This window comes from Bipolaris victoriae (assembly GCF_000527765.1).
Source record: "Bipolaris victoriae FI3 unplaced genomic scaffold scaffold_42, whole genome shotgun sequence".
Lineage (NCBI taxonomy): Eukaryota > Fungi > Ascomycota > Dothideomycetes > Pleosporales > Pleosporaceae > Bipolaris > Bipolaris victoriae.
Window position 1 is genome coordinate 212,292 of NW_014575350.1, and position 14,859 is coordinate 227,150.

General features: G+C 53.7%; 8 protein-coding genes across 8 annotated transcripts; 4 read left to right on the forward strand and 4 right to left on the reverse strand.

Annotated features, from left to right (window-relative positions):
* Positions 1-883: 883 nt before the first annotated feature.
* Positions 884-1,789, reverse strand: COCVIDRAFT_99117 (hypothetical protein; the record flags this gene model as incomplete). The annotated part of the gene is made up of 1 exon (XM_014701209.1): positions 884-1,789. One exon carries the CDS (start codon positions 1,787-1,789, stop codon positions 884-886), a length of 906 nt encoding a protein of 301 aa, XP_014556695.1.
* Positions 1,790-3,234: 1,445 nt separating this feature from the next.
* COCVIDRAFT_16022 (hypothetical protein) lies at positions 3,235-4,083 on the forward strand (the record flags this gene model as incomplete). The annotated part of the gene is made up of 2 exons (XM_014701115.1): positions 3,235-3,990; positions 4,042-4,083. 2 exons carry the CDS (start codon positions 3,235-3,237, stop codon positions 4,081-4,083), a joined length of 798 nt encoding a protein of 265 aa, XP_014556601.1.
* A 506-nt stretch (positions 4,084-4,589) lies between these two features.
* On the forward strand, positions 4,590-6,026 carry COCVIDRAFT_37818 (hypothetical protein; the record flags this gene model as incomplete). Its single annotated transcript, XM_014701210.1, has 2 exons — positions 4,590-5,087; positions 5,223-6,026. The coding sequence occupies 2 exons, from the start codon at positions 4,590-4,592 to the stop codon at positions 6,024-6,026; spliced, it is 1,302 nt and encodes a 433-aa protein (XP_014556696.1).
* Positions 6,027-6,333: 307 nt separating this feature from the next.
* COCVIDRAFT_16024 (hypothetical protein) lies at positions 6,334-7,529 on the reverse strand (the record flags this gene model as incomplete). The annotated part of the gene is made up of 2 exons (XM_014701116.1): positions 6,334-7,388; positions 7,445-7,529. The coding sequence occupies 2 exons, from the start codon at positions 7,527-7,529 to the stop codon at positions 6,334-6,336; spliced, it is 1,140 nt and encodes a 379-aa protein (XP_014556602.1).
* Positions 7,530-7,985: 456 nt separating this feature from the next.
* On the forward strand, positions 7,986-8,403 carry COCVIDRAFT_37820 (hypothetical protein; the record flags this gene model as incomplete). The annotated part of the gene is made up of 2 exons (XM_014701211.1): positions 7,986-8,176; positions 8,229-8,403. The coding sequence occupies 2 exons, from the start codon at positions 7,986-7,988 to the stop codon at positions 8,401-8,403; spliced, it is 366 nt and encodes a 121-aa protein (XP_014556697.1).
* Positions 8,404-8,792: 389 nt separating this feature from the next.
* COCVIDRAFT_99343 (hypothetical protein) lies at positions 8,793-10,526 on the reverse strand (the record flags this gene model as incomplete). The annotated part of the gene is made up of 1 exon (XM_014701212.1): positions 8,793-10,526. One exon carries the CDS (start codon positions 10,524-10,526, stop codon positions 8,793-8,795), a length of 1,734 nt encoding a protein of 577 aa, XP_014556698.1.
* Positions 10,527-10,807: 281 nt separating this feature from the next.
* Positions 10,808-11,608, reverse strand: COCVIDRAFT_99182 (hypothetical protein; the record flags this gene model as incomplete). The annotated part of the gene is made up of 1 exon (XM_014701213.1): positions 10,808-11,608. One exon carries the CDS (start codon positions 11,606-11,608, stop codon positions 10,808-10,810), a length of 801 nt encoding a protein of 266 aa, XP_014556699.1.
* A 551-nt stretch (positions 11,609-12,159) lies between these two features.
* COCVIDRAFT_26673 (glycoside hydrolase family 2 protein) lies at positions 12,160-14,814 on the forward strand (the record flags this gene model as incomplete). The annotated part of the gene is made up of 1 exon (XM_014701137.1): positions 12,160-14,814. One exon carries the CDS (start codon positions 12,160-12,162, stop codon positions 14,812-14,814), a length of 2,655 nt encoding a protein of 884 aa, XP_014556623.1.
* Between the last annotated feature and the right edge of the window lie 45 nt (positions 14,815-14,859).

Below are 14,859 nucleotides of genomic sequence, written 5' to 3' on the forward strand. Positions count from 1 at the left end.
TACTGCAACGTATCCGCTTTGTGTTGCGGTTCTCCTACACCTCCTTTTCGAGCTACGCTATCAACTCAATCTGTGCGCAAAGAAGTAAAAACAACTTGAATAACTGCATTCAAGTAAGGCTGGCTTTCTTTTGTTTCATAAAAGACCAACGGCGATTGTGACTTACACGAAATGTAGAGCACTCTCTGCCCTCTACATGCAGACAGCTTTCCCTATCTCTCTCACGCACAAACCGGAATCAAGCAAGCGAAAGCGAGTGAAGTAGTCGAACCAACTAAAGCAATAAATCATGTGATGATGGTAAGTTGTGTAGTTCATGCAAAACGGGGGTGCGTTATTTACGCTACCGAGCCCCTGTAGCCGCTAGCGCGCCTTTCCCGCGTCTAGCCTGACTGCGCGTCTATCACCTACTTTCATGGTGACCTTTATTTACAACTACACCTGCAGAACACGCTCTATAGGAAACAAGGAATAGCCTTTCCTTTTGCAGTTGTTATCTCTAAATAATCCTATGGGAATTACAAGATGATCATACATAGTTAATATGCATGTGTAAGGGCAGTAGCAAGTGTGCTTCCTTAATGTTACATCTCATACTAGTCAGAGTGATCATGGAAACGGCAGACGTGTGAAGTGAGCAAATTCTGATTCACTGCAGAAGACTGTGTAACAAAAACATGAAATGTATTCACTGACATGCGAAGAGGCCAGCAAAAATGGACTTTATGCGTAGTTATATGATTATTACATAAGAAAAGATGCCAGGTCGTAAGGGTCATGGTTCACGGCAAGAACACCCATCAAAATCTAATTTTCCAACAAAGACGTAAACTCGACACCATCAGACACGGCTCGTTGCGGGGTACATGTTGGTCGGGTGATGCTATGAGCGGAGCATAGCGGGGTGCGGGGAAGGCGATCGTCCGCGTAGCATGGGAGTGCTAGGCTTGAGCATAGGACTAGCCGTAGCGCTTAGTGCATCGAGACTGAGCTTGCTTATGGCATCGAGATTATCCTGGACGTCCTCTTTGCTGAGGTCGAGCATGAGGCGCAGTTCATTGGCCTTGAGCGACTGACCTAGACCAACTGCCAATTGCTCCTTGTTGGCGGAGCCCGGGACGTCGTAGTAGGACCATCGGTAACCAATATCCTCCAAGCGATGTGGCTCTGCGGGGGTGGTGAGTCTGGCGACAATACGCCTCACGTCCATGCCGAAGACGCCTGATATCAAGGGCTCGGTGCCAATTGCCCCCAAGCTAGCGCCAGATCTTCCCCGCAGAGAAGGGGGGACCTTGGCGTCTTTTTCAAGAGGCAACTCATTGAGGCGGTTGGAGGCGCCGGCGTCACGGAGCTTAGCTCGCTTGAAGCTGGCATTCTTGAGTTCGGTCAATCCAAGAACAATGTACAGCGGCTTTCCTGCTTGGATTTGTTCAGCCATCCAGGCGCGGGCATCGGCATCGCTGCACACGGCCTCAAAGGCCCTTGTAGGGCTCTGGGTGGTGCATTGGACCATCTGCTCGGCCTTGACAGTGAGCAGGTTGGGCTGTCTGTATATCCGGCCGAGATCGAATTTGGCGCCATAGTTTGTCATAAAACGGCCCTCGGTGTCGACTGAGTAGAGGTCCTTGTAGCGGAGCTGGATGTGGAAGTCGTTCAAGTCATCGACTGCCGAGTGGGCCTTGTCGGGGTAGAAAGAGTCACGCTCTGGATGGACGGGGTCCGTGAGCAGCTGGCCGACGGTGACGGCATCGGCGGGGATGGGCTTGGGCAAGAGGGCGTTTTGGACCATTGCTGCGGGGCGCGGGCGTGGTGTGGGTTTATATGCTGCGACGTGTTGGAGGAGAGTCGTGGAACAAGCAGCCTGCGGTCAACTGGGCGGGAGGGGCAGGGTGGCAGGGTGGCAGGGTGACGCAGGAGAGCAAAAGGATGGCGAGAGCTCTCTCATGGCTGCGAATCAGAGGGGCGCATCAGGCCCTGTGGCAGCTGCTTGGCTAATCGGGTCGGGCTTTGCTCCAGACAGTCGCAACCAGAGTCGCGACAGCAGAATCGAATTGCAACATGACTCGCTGCGCCAAACACGCCCGGACGAGCTATCACGACGATGATGCATTGTCGCGGCCGGCACAAAACAGGGCGTCACGTGCTGTGCCTGAGCGGTGCCGGAGAAACAAGGAGCCGCTGACCTTGGGCGGGCGACGAGGGAGAAGCGCTACTAGTAGTAGTAGTAGTACTTAGTACAATAGTACCATGCCTTTTTGACCCCGCCGGCCACCATCTAGAAGCATGCTTGGAGAGCATTACACACCGGATCGCTGATGCTCTGCGTCGACACCTGGCACTTACACGCATGTCCGGATCCGCATCGTATACCTAGCCTGAAGGTTTTGCACACGCGCAAAGATTTTCGGCCCTCTTCCTTGTTCGTGTGCTGCTACACATGCAGGGTCCATCAGAGTTCTCCGATGAGCATCGAGCATCGAGCATCGCGCAGGCACACCGGCACCCTCCATTACATACACACATTACCTAGACTAACAGAGAAAGAGCTGAGTAACCCTGACTGCACACACGCCGTGTACCCAGAATACTAGGCACAGCCCGATTTGTCAAATGTTAGTCGGATACATAACGGTCTTTGTCAACATGGTAATCGCTGACAGTGCATGCCATGCCACTGATAGCGGGGTCCTCGGAGACACATGCCTGGGACATGGTAGACGACAACGCCTGTTTCTCGAGTGGCGCCATGGCACAGTGACATGCAAACCAAGATGAACTGCAGCCATGTCCAATGCAGACGGCCTTGCATGCACCCTCTGCATCGGCCAAAGACGCCAGATAGGCCCAGGAACACAGGGCGGGCTAACACTAGCAGACGGCCACGCTAACGTCACGTCTGTCCGAACCAACCCACCACCCCCACCATCACCAGCTAGCATCCCAGCCGAACGCCGTAAACCCAGAACATCCACAGTACGGATCCATTGGCGAATCATCCCCGGAAGCATGACGTCGCGCCACTATTGAATCGAGCTACACGTCACTCTGGACCCAGCGCCCCTCACTAACCACTAACCCGAGCCTCGCAATCATGTCGTCCAGCCAAACACTACTTGAACCCCTCGGTGCCCCTCAATTGCTCTCTTCATCCTCATACTCTCAGCTTCAATTGCACCTTGCCAACACTTGAGTCTTCTTCTTCTTCCTCTTCATCCAATCAACCCCACCGCCACAATGATTCCCGTTCCCCAAGCAACCGAGCTCAAGGACCTCTTCAGCCTCAAGGGCAAGGTCGTCGTCGTCACTGGTGCCTCTGGCCCTACCGGTATTGGCACAGAGGCTGCCCGCGGATGCGCCGAGTTTGGCGCTGACCTCGCCATCACCTACAACTCTCGCGCCGAGGGTGCCGAGAAGAATGCAAAGGAGATGAGCGAGAAGTATGGCGTCAAGGTCAAGGCCTACAAGTGCCAGGTCAACGAGTACGCCCAGTGCGAGAAGCTCGTCCAGGACGTCATCAAGGACTTTGGCAAGGTCGATGTCTTCATTGCCAACGCCGGCAAGACTGCCGACAACGGTATCCTCGACGCCACTGTTGAGCAGTGGAACGAGGTTGTCGAGACTGACCTAACTGGTACCTTCAACTGCGCCCGTGCCGTTGGTCTGCACTTCCGTGAGCGCAAGACTGGCTCCCTCATCATCACCTCATCCATGTCTGGCCACATTGCCAACTTCCCTCAAGAGCAAACCTCATACAACGTCGCAAAGGCTGGCTGCATACACATGGCCAAGTCGCTTGCCAACGAGTGGAGGGACTTTGCCCGTGTCAACTCCATCTCCCCTGGATATATTGACACTGGTCTGTCCGACTTTGTTCCCCAGGACATCCAGAAGCTGTGGCACTCTATGATCCCCATGGGCCGTGACGCCAAGGCCACCGAGCTCAAGGGCGCCTACGTCTACTTTGCCTCTGATGCTTCATCGTACTGCACTGTAAGTTTTTACCCTATTAATTTTGGTATTCAATCGCTAATCAGTTGATAGGGCTCTGACCTCCTCATTGACGGTGGTTACTGCGTCAGGTAAACGTGTCGCTCCTGGACGAGGACACGAAGGAATGAATACAATAATATCCCACCACATGCCGGAAGCTATGATTTCATGTATTTAATTTGGAAATGTCAATAAGCTTCGCAGGTTCCATGAATCTTGTTCACCCATGTTGTCTGCTGTTATGCGATATGTGAGCTAACGTGCGAAATGAAAGTCGTCCGAATACATTGGTTCAGGAGAGATTTTATATGCAGGAACCATGTAGACAGGCACATGTTCCCCGACTGCCATGTGTCTGTCTATGTGTAGGGCTGAAGAGGCGGATAAACAGCTTACCAAGTCGGCTGCTTGAAATAGTTCCCCGCAATCCCCAATTAGCGACTCCGCATCATCAACCGCGGCAAACCTCAGCTCGTCGATCCTGCAGCATCAGCATCAGCAACAACAACATTCCCACCCACCATGTGATAAAAAGACCCAAATATCTCCTCCCCCAAAATCCACTTCTAAGCCCACTTCATCTCGATCTTCCCAAAAAAATGCCATCCCCTAAGCAAGAAACCTACGGCAACCTAGGCCCTTGGGCCGAACCCTCATGGTACACCTCCCTCTCCTCCCCTTACTACAACGCGTCCCACAAAAAACTTCGCGATGCCCTGCGCACCTATATCGACGAGCACGTAAAACCATACATGCTCGCCTGGGAAGAAGCCGGCGAAGCGCCCGCAGCTGAGCGCCTCAAATGGGCCCAAACCGGCTTCGCATTCGCAGATATTCCGGAGCCGTATCGACCAGCCAATGTGCCGGGGCCAGCGGGCATACCGGTGAAAGAGCTGGATGCGTTTCATTTGCTTATCATGAATGATGAGGTTAGTCGGGTAGAGGGCGGAGTGGCGACGGCGCTGGCGGGCGCGAGTGTGATTGGGGTGCCGCCTGTGGTGCATTTTGGAACGGAGGAGCAGAAGAGGAAGTGGTTGCCTGGGTTGTTTACGTGGGAGACGAGTTTTTGTCTTGGGGTGACGGAGCCGGGTGGTGGTGTATGTTCCCTTCATTTCTTCCCCTTCCTCTTCTATTCCCCCACCCTTTTTTTTTCTGGTTGACAGTGGTGATATGAGGATTGATATCGGGGTATGATATATGGGCATAGCTGACGGCATGCAAAAAAAAAACAGTCCGACGTCGCAAACCTGCAAACCACAGCCACCAAATCTCCCAATGGCACCACCTACACCATCAACGGCTACAAAAAATGGATCACGGGCTTCCCCTGGGCAACCCACATGACAACCGCCGTCCGCACCGGCGGCCCCGGCGCAGCAGGCCTCTCCCTCATCGTCATCCCCACAAACTCCCCCGGCATCACCCACCGCCGCATCCCCAACAGCGGCCAAAAAGCCGGCGGCGCCTCCTTCGTTGAACTCGACAACGTCGTCGTCCCCACCTCGCACCTCCTCGGCCGCGAAAACGCTGGCTTCCCCATCATAATGCGCAACTTCAACCGCGAACGCTACATCCTCGCCGTCTCCTGCAACCGCAAAGCCAGAACATGTCTTTCCGAATCAATGGCGTACGCCCACCAGAGAGAAACGTTCGGGAAGCCGCTTGTGCAAAACCAGATTATACGCAGTAAGCTGGCTACGCTGGCGAGATATGTAGAGTCGCATTGGGCGTGGTTGGAGCAGTTGGCGTTCCATGTGCAGAATGCAAAGCAAGGGTGGATGGATCCGGGCATTGCGGGCCAGATTGCCCTGTGTAAGGTGCATGGGGGGCGCATACTCGAGTTGGCGGCGAGAGAGGCGCAGCAGGTATTTGGGGGCGCGGGGTATCAGAAGGGTGGCGGGCCGGGCGCGGTGGTGGAGCAGATTAGTCGGGATTTGAGGATGATGGTCGTGGGCGGGGGGAGTGAGGAGATTATTGCGGATTTGGCGGTTAGACAGGAGGTTGGGCTTGCGAAGGCGAGGGGGTGGAAGTTGTGATGTTGATGGATATGACGTTATGCTTCTTTTGGCAAGTAGAGATGAATCAAGCATGGAGTACTGGACTGTTGAAGTGAAGAAGATGTTTTGATTATTCAAGGCCAACAGGCAACTAACTTAGAAAGGTATCGTTTTTTTAAAACAAAAAGCCAATTGCATCCCATCAGTCGTGTACTCATGATTGCGAGACGTAGACTATAAATATGTGGCTGTACCAATAAACGCCGAGTGAGGTATCCTAAACGCGCTAAACAACAACAAGAGAAGAGAAGAGAAATGAAGAAGAAAGAACAATGACAACAAGACTTTATGAAGCCGCGACGACAGGCTGTCGTGTTGGCGATGCGCCGTTGATGGTTGATGACTCCTCTTCCTCGATATCGGAACACAATGCAACCTCCTTGGACAGACGCGAAGGCTTTTCGATACCAGCATCGACAGTGACGTAAGAGGTTGAGTCGCATCCCTCGCCGTAAAAGTTGCTCGGCGCCAAGTCGCCCAATGGCTTGCGGTCCTCATCCATCGAGTCCTTGACAAACTTGCGTACGATGCGGCGCTTAATTGGCTCATCACCGAGAATCTCAGTCTCATAGCCGTCATCCTCAACTAGAGTGGCGGCCTGAGAGCGGGGCTGCGAGGCGCGGAAGTCTGGGGGTGGGATGTTCTCCTTTCCACGGTCCTCGTTACGTGTCTTGGTCTCGACGTCGTCATCGGATGAGATGTCAAGGGTAGAGGCAGAGTGTTCCATGAGGTTCGAGGCCTCCTGCTCGGGGGTGTCCTCGTGAATCTCGAAGAACCAGGCCTTGGGCATGGTTTCGTCGAGTGCGCTAGCTTGTTGGGCAGGGGCGGAGGCGGGCGTGGCTGTTACTTTAGGGGCCTTGGGGGTGTAGGTAGAGATGGAACCGCTTAGTGCTGCGTCAATGGAGAAGGGAAGTCCTGGGCTGCTCTTGGTGAAGGCTGGGGGGTCGACGCGTCGGAAAGGCGAGGTGGAGGCGCGACGCTTGGAAATGGCATGGAGACGCTTGTTCTTTGGAGAACCGCGGCTGTTGGTGATGGGCGTCGACTTGGTGGAGCTGGGCGATGAGCGGGACTTGCGGGAAGATGAGACGGAAGGCGTGGAGGTGAGGCTGGTGCTGGTCTTAACAGGCGAGGTGAAGGCTGGGAAGCTGGCTGGCTTGACGAATCCGGCGTCACTAGCGATGGCGGTGGTGGTTTTGGTCTTCTTAGTCGGGCTGCTAAAGACGAGAGGGTCCACGTTCTCGGAATCGGCATCCTCGAAGATCTCGGGCGCACGCTGGCGCTTACCCGTTGACGGACCGGGGGTGAGCTTCAAGCTCTGCGAGGGGGAAAACTTGGAGATGGCTATGTGAACGCACGGTTAGCCAATGTTGAGCTGCATGTCAGATGAGGCGCTTTACAATTCTGGCGGTTCTTTGCACTGTGCAGTCCTTGCAGCCGGGACGAGCCGAGCTCGGCAAAGGGTTGGCGCGTCGAGGTAGCCATGGTACAGAGGGTGAAGAATACGGCGGAGCGGGTTTTCAAGAATTAGAGATGCAGCAGCAATGGGCTGGAGTTGCGGTGGTGGAGGTGGAGGTGGCGGAGGTGGTGGGTGGACAGGCGCTGGGGCGTGGTTGTAGTAGATAAGTAGTGGGGGTGTGAGTGTCGACGTGACTCTGGGATTAGCCTGGCACACAACAACAAGCGTAGTGCAAGAAGCAGCGTATGGAATGAGTGAAGGAGACACAACGACTTGGATTCACACAGCGACTCTCGAGCCCAGCAGAAGAGGATGAGCAGGAGAAGCAGAAGAGAGAATGAAGCAGAAAAGGCTGTGGTGGGCAGGCTTCAGCTAATAGACGGAGCACTCAACGCGTCGGTGGCTAGCGTGTCGCTCACGTATTCTAGGGGCGAGCGCGCGCAGAGGGCGTCATCTCCACTCCACCCCAGACACTTGCCGGGATGGCTCTCCGAATCAGACGCTTGGAAACCGGCCTGATCCTAATGAGCGCAATTCATGCAATGCCGTCTACTGGCCACTACCCTCTGGATCCACCCGCGCTATTTGCAGATATGCCCTACAGCCAGCCTATGCCGCCCTATAGACACGCTCGCGATGCGTCAATCCAGCCTGCAAAAGACGTGAACTGCTCGTTCCCCGAGTGCCCACTTGGCGCGTCTGGCTGCTTCTGCTGGAACGAGCAGTGTGTGCGTCTTGAGACGGGCACCCGACGACTTTTGCGTAACAGCAATGGCCCTCGACCAAGGGGGGTTGGTGGACCGGAGCTGTGCTGCGCTTTGGCTCCATCCCACTCGCGCCATGTTCCAAGTCCCGGGCGGTGTTTCGACGCGTAGAGCTGGATGCATGTCAGCGACGTGATTCCCGGTAATGCTGTGCGCGACGAGGCGCCCTCTGCACGCGAAGCCTGCTTCGTCACGCTCAATATATCAAAGGCTGGGACACTCGTTGGTTCCCCGTGCTGTATCCATTACACCCTCATTCCCAGCATTCAGCCATTGCGCTCCATCATGACCACTCCATACGAAACATTTCGTATTACTGCTGTAGTCTGGGAGAAGAAAAAATCCATCTTCCATCAATTCATCCTAGTCCCCACTAAAAATCCCCAGATCTCGTTTCTTCAACACGGTCCGTCATCAGTCGCGCTTTCGTGGTTCTAGTACCAGTCCAAGCACCCACGCCAATCACCGAACCCCACATGAAAAAGTCCGATATACTTTTTTTCCAGCCTCGGAAGACCGACAAGACTAGTACTTAGTCACGCGTACCGGTGTCCCGCCCCAATTCGCATTTAGATACGTCGCGTTGTCCTCATCGAAGCCATTCGCGTATCTGACAGTGCCTCTTCCGCTACTTCCGTGCGCCTCCCAGCCATGCTGATTATCAGCGCGTCTTTGCTCGCGAGACGTGCTTCGCCGACCTGTGTCATCATGATTGCTTTGCATGCTCTTATTGCTAGGACATCCGCGTGTGCTGCTGGAACCTGCAATGCTGACGTCACTTAGTGTCTTGTCGCGCTCGAACCCGTCCCATGTTACTTCGCTCGACGAGCATGTCGTAGCTGAATTGTTCAAGACATGTTGCTGTGAGAAATAAGCTTGAATATCCGTCCATGCAGGATTGTCTGCGGACTTTGACCCGCGACTCCAATTGCCCGGGCTGTTAGCTGGACTGGTTGCCCAAGTATATGGGTGAGGTAAGTTCCTGCCATCACCTCCCAACGAGGTACTGGATGCGTCTTCTACGGCCGGCGCCTTGTATGTTGAGCAACTCTTGGTCGACCTTTTGCTCTTGCTCGAGGAGGTCGATCCATTCTTTCGGTACCAATGTTCTGAGCCATCCACTTTCCACGCGTCTCCAGCGCGTTTACTCTCCCGAGATACTGGCTTGACGTGCCTGTACCCCTTTTTCACCATCTCAGCTACCGATTTCGAGGTCCCGTAGTCCCAGCTCTCGCTTGCTGAGTCAACTGTAGACATAGCTGAAGGCCGAGTGTGTGGTGACCATGCATTCGCACCGCTCATCATGAAGTCCCTCGGTAATCTGGTGGTCTTGCTTCCAGAAGATAGGCATCCACTCTCGCATTCAGACTCAGATATAGGCGAGAGTACCTTTGTTGGAGAGCCCTGACTGCTGTTCCACCCAAATTCCTTATGCCTCCGCCTCGCCGTTTTGGAACTCCCCTGGGACCAGCCTGAACCCATCTGCTGCTCCAGTCTCAGCTGCTCCCCATCCCCTCTCACAGACTCAGTCTCAGAAGCCGGACCCGTAGACTCGTCTCTAATCCAAGCCCGCCTTGGCTGCTGCTGCTGCGCCCCAGAATCAAACTCCCCCTCTTTATCCACAACGACAACCCGCCCGTCCTTCTCCCTGATAACAAATGTCCCCCACTCCCGCGGCAAGGGCACAGGCACCTTCTCTTTCTTCTTCTCGCTTTCCCCCACGCCACCACCCCCCACTTTCTGAACCCGCACACACCCACGCAGCCCCCGTATCTTCTCTACATGCCGCTGCACATCTCCGCTCACCGCTTTCCGCACATGCTCGTTCCACACATGCTCTTTGTCATGCTTTCTCTTCTCTTTTTGTCGCTCGCATCCTCGTGTGGGTGGTATTCCACTGTCGCGTAACACGCTGTCCGCGCCGTCGTCGATGAAACTGCCCGTGTACGCCGACGTGTCGGATCCGTGCTGTGAGAGCCATTGCGCTACTTGGTGTGTGCTGAGGCCCCGGGGTAGGCGGTTGGTTAGCGAGATGGCGTCGTCGATGAAGGAGGGTGGGGTTATGGAGCTCATGGTGGTGTGGTGAGATGTTTTTATGAAGTGAGAGTGCGAGTGCGAGTGCGAGGTGCTGGGTTCGCAAATGTAGGTGTTGTAGGCTCGTGAGTGATGATGCTTTGATTTAGGGTTTGGAATTGGCTTTTTTCTATGGGTAACGAGGTGGATGTAGAAGAGAGGTTTACGAGTACGTTTTGAGGGCATTGTTTGGGTAGTGGTGAGAGGTGAAAGGGGAGTCTGGTTCTGTGCGTTTGCAGAGTGATACGCAGGACGACGACGAACAGCACTTTCAAAACTAGAACACTGGACGGGAATTGAATACAGAAATACACACAAGATTGAGATGATTGAAAATTAGTTACTGTGATACAATGTTGTTTGACCAACTACCAGGATATATATGCGCACACTCAACAAACATCAAGACAAATACTAGCGCTGACCTTAACCCAAGGGTAGTATAGTAGTACAGCTCAAACTGCTTCTCACAACTTTGCCTTTTCCTTCTTCTTCTCTGACTCCCATTGCAGCTGCACATTCCGCATCTTATACCAGCTCCACAGTCCTGCCATGGCACCAAACGGCGGAAACACCCAGAGAAGAAAACTCCACCATCGTGGGCTTCTTTTCCGAATATCCTGCATGACTCTCTGCACCTCCTTCTCCAAATGCTCTCTGTTGTGATCATTCCAGACCACAACGCCGTTACCCGGGCCCCTCCGCAAACAACGCTCTGCCTTCTCGCGCACATCGCCTTGGCTCATAACACGGTTCCGCGCATCTTCCTCGGTAAGATGTGAATCCCGAGCGCGCAGACGCTGGATCTGGATTGCGGGGTCTGAGACGCCCACGACGAGAATGGTGCCGCAGTATCGCTCCCATCCGCTTTCGAAGAGAAGAGGGACATCCAACACAACCGCCCAGTTGCCGCGCAGGTAGGCCCATATCATCTGCTTGTACATCTCCCTGCGTATCGCAGGGTGGACAATGCTGTTGAGCATCTTCCTGTCGCGCTCCTTCTCCTCGCCAGCACCAAACACTCTTCGTCCCAGCGCTGGTCGGTTTAGCGGCGCGCCTTTTGGTGTCGCATCTGGGAGGAGCAGATCCGGTGTTGAGGGCGAGAAATATTTGACAATCGCATTGTATCCTGCAGTGCCGGGCTCGACGACCTGTCGCGCGATCAAGTCGGCGTCTATGATGGGAAGTGAGTATGGTGGTTTGGAGAGCAGAGATGAGACGGTCGATTTGCCCGTCGCAATCGATCCGGTGAGGCCGAGAAGGAGCATGTTTAATTGTTTTTTGGTTGTGTACGTTGGTGTTGCCGGCCTCACATGGTGAAGATGAGAGATGCAATGACGAATGCGGGGAGCTGTTCCAAAGCTTGTCCCGGTACGTACCTCGGAGCTTGCGCTTAGACCAACGGCATCCACTTGACACAGCCTATCCACTCTCTTTCCTACTCGGCTCACTTTGCTTTATGAACCATTCTGCTCTGCCCATAATGCTCTTTCAGTCAGATCTACACGAAGAATGGCCAACAGACATATTACAGCGGTACATCCGCAGACTCCGGTGCAAGTACCAGGATTATCACCAAACTCACACCATTTTCCTAGCAAGCTGTACAACCTGACCCATGCCGATTCCCGCGAATTGGGTCACGGTTTCCCTGACATATGCAAATCAGCCGTAATATTATGAGGTGACAGTGCACAGGACCGCTGTTCCCAAGGTAGGATACATCTGATCATCCACGGCAGCCTTCCTGGCCTTCTTGTCTACAACTATATATACTCTTCGTGATAGCCGCCATGTAATAGACAAAGACAGGACAGCCATGCACCTCCCAACTACCCTTTCATGGGTTGCACAAGGCGCCCTTGCCTCCACAACTACCTTGCAGCAATGGAATGTTATATCCTCCGCCAACGTCGTTGATGACCCCATTAGACTCTCCCAATCCGGCATCGACACTTCATCATGGTATTCCATCGGACCCGCAGCCACTCTCATGAACACACTCATCAGCAATCATGTTTACAACGATGCCGATTTGTTTTACTCGACCAACATGCAAAAGATAGATACTGCGCAATTTCGAATCCCATGGTATTACCGAACTGACAAGGTCGTGATCGCCGAGAAAACTCACAATGACTACTACACTTTGATCACCAATGGCATCACTTCAAGAGCGGACATTTGGGTCAACGGGCAACTTATTGCAGATAAAGAGACTCAGGCCGGGTCGTATGCTGGGATAGAGTACGATATATCTAACCTCATTCAGCCCAATGGTGCGCAAAATGTAGTCTTGGTGAAAGTGTATCCGACAGACTACAATCGAGATTTTGCCATCTCCTTCTTGGACTGGAACCCTCCTCCACAAGACAATGGAACCGGTATATGGCGACCGTTTCAGCTGAAGAGGTCAGGCCAGGTTAGACTGAATACCCCGAGGGTCACTACGCACGCCGCACTCGATGGAGGTATCGATATCTTTGTGGACGTCAAGAATATGGCAAAGGATAGCGATGTTGAGGGCGATGCTGCGTGTACAGTCTTTGACCCTAATAAACTCGCAATCTTGAGCGCAACATCACACTTCAAGCTCACTGGCAGTCAGCAATCAACCATATCGTTCAGGGGGAAAGTAGACAACCCTCAGATTTGGTGGCCTTACCAATGGGGCAGTCAGCCGTTATACAGCATTCAATGTACCGCTTCGACCTCTACCAATCCTGCTTCCGACTCTACACCGCCAACCAACTTCGGTATCCGCACAGTCACTTCTTCTTTGAACCCACGCTTCAATGATACCACGTTCTTCGTCAATGGCCATCGATTCCAAGCCCAGGGCGCGGGCTATACATCTGATGTTTACCTACGATTTGACCTGGAACAGACCAGGAAACAATTCCAATTGGTCAAAGACATGGGTCTGAACACTATCCGCTCAGAAGGAAAACAGGAACACCCTGAATTCTATGATCTAGCCGACCAAATGGGCATCATGATACTCGCTGGCTGGGAATGCTGCAACAAATGGGAGGGGTGGACTTACAACGACATTGGTAGTGGTGAGAAATGGACCGATCCCGACTACCCAATTGCGGCGCGATCAATGAAACACGAAGCTGAGATGATGCGTCATCACCCTAGCATGTTGGGTTTCCTGATTGGAAGTGACTTTTGGCCGAATGACAGGGCAACACAGATCTACCTCGATGCTCTCAGCGCCGTAAACTGGGATATCCCCATCCTGGCATCCGCAATCCAATGGGGAGCACCGTCTCAACTCAATAATAGTGGTTTGAAGATGCAGGGCCCATATGACTGGGAGCCTCCCAACTACTGGTACGATCCTCAACGTCGATACGGCAGTGCAGCAGGATTCGGCTCTGAACTCAGCGCAGGAGCAGGCACGCCTGAGCTTAATTCTCTAGTGAGATTCTTGTCACCATCTGACCTGGAAGATCTCTGGAGAGAACCAAAGAAAGGTCTCTACCACATGGCGACAGAGGGTTCAGTCTTTCACACACGCGAACTCTACAACAATGGTCTTTGGGCACGCTACGGTGCCCCATCAAGCCTATCCGACTACGTCCTCAAAGCACAAATGATGGACTACGAAGCAACGCGCGCCCAATTCGAGTCTCTAATCAGTACCTGGAACGAAGCCCTCGAGAGACCTGCAACAGGCATGATATACTGGATGCTCAACAACGCCTGGCCCTCTCTCCACTGGAACCTCTTCGACTACTACCTCCGCCCAGCAGGCGCCTACTTCGGCACCAAAGACGCCCTCGGCACTCCCGAAACCCTCACTCTCAACTATGAAACCCAAGCCGTATCCCTCGTCAATCGTCTCCTCGTCCCCAACACTCCCGGATATGTCTCTGACCAACGCACCGTAAGCATGCAAATTGTATCACTAAACGGCACGACTATAGCCAGCCAAACCACCGCTGCAACTACTAAACCGAACTCGGCAAGCGAAGTAGCGAGGCTTCCTCCTTGGCAGAATGAAACGGCCGACTCCGTTGTTCTAGTCCGCTTGCAGCTTAACAATGGAAATAGCACCCTGGCAAAGAAAACATACTGGCTCTCCCGCGCCCCCGACATCCTCGACTGGGGCAGGTCGAATTGGTACTACACGCCCGTAGCCAAATACGAAGATTACTCTGCCTTATCGCGTATTCCCGCCGCGACCCTTAGCGTCTCCGCCTTGCCTTCTTCCCCTGTGAATAACGTATTAGCCCGCTTGGTGCTCAGGAATACCAGTCCAGTCCCCGCGGTGTTTGTACGACTGAATGTAATAGATGCGGCGGGGAGGGATGTCGGATCGCTGCTGTGGAGTAAGAATTACTTTACGCTTTTGCCTGGCGAAGAGGAGGTGGTGGGGGTTACGGGGGGAGAAGGGGTGGGGGCCTGGGTGCTGGTTGTTGATGGGAGGAATGTTGGGGAGATGAAGGCTACGCTGGGGTATTGAAGGGATGGAGAGGTTGTTTGATTGTGTTTATTTAGCTATGGGGAG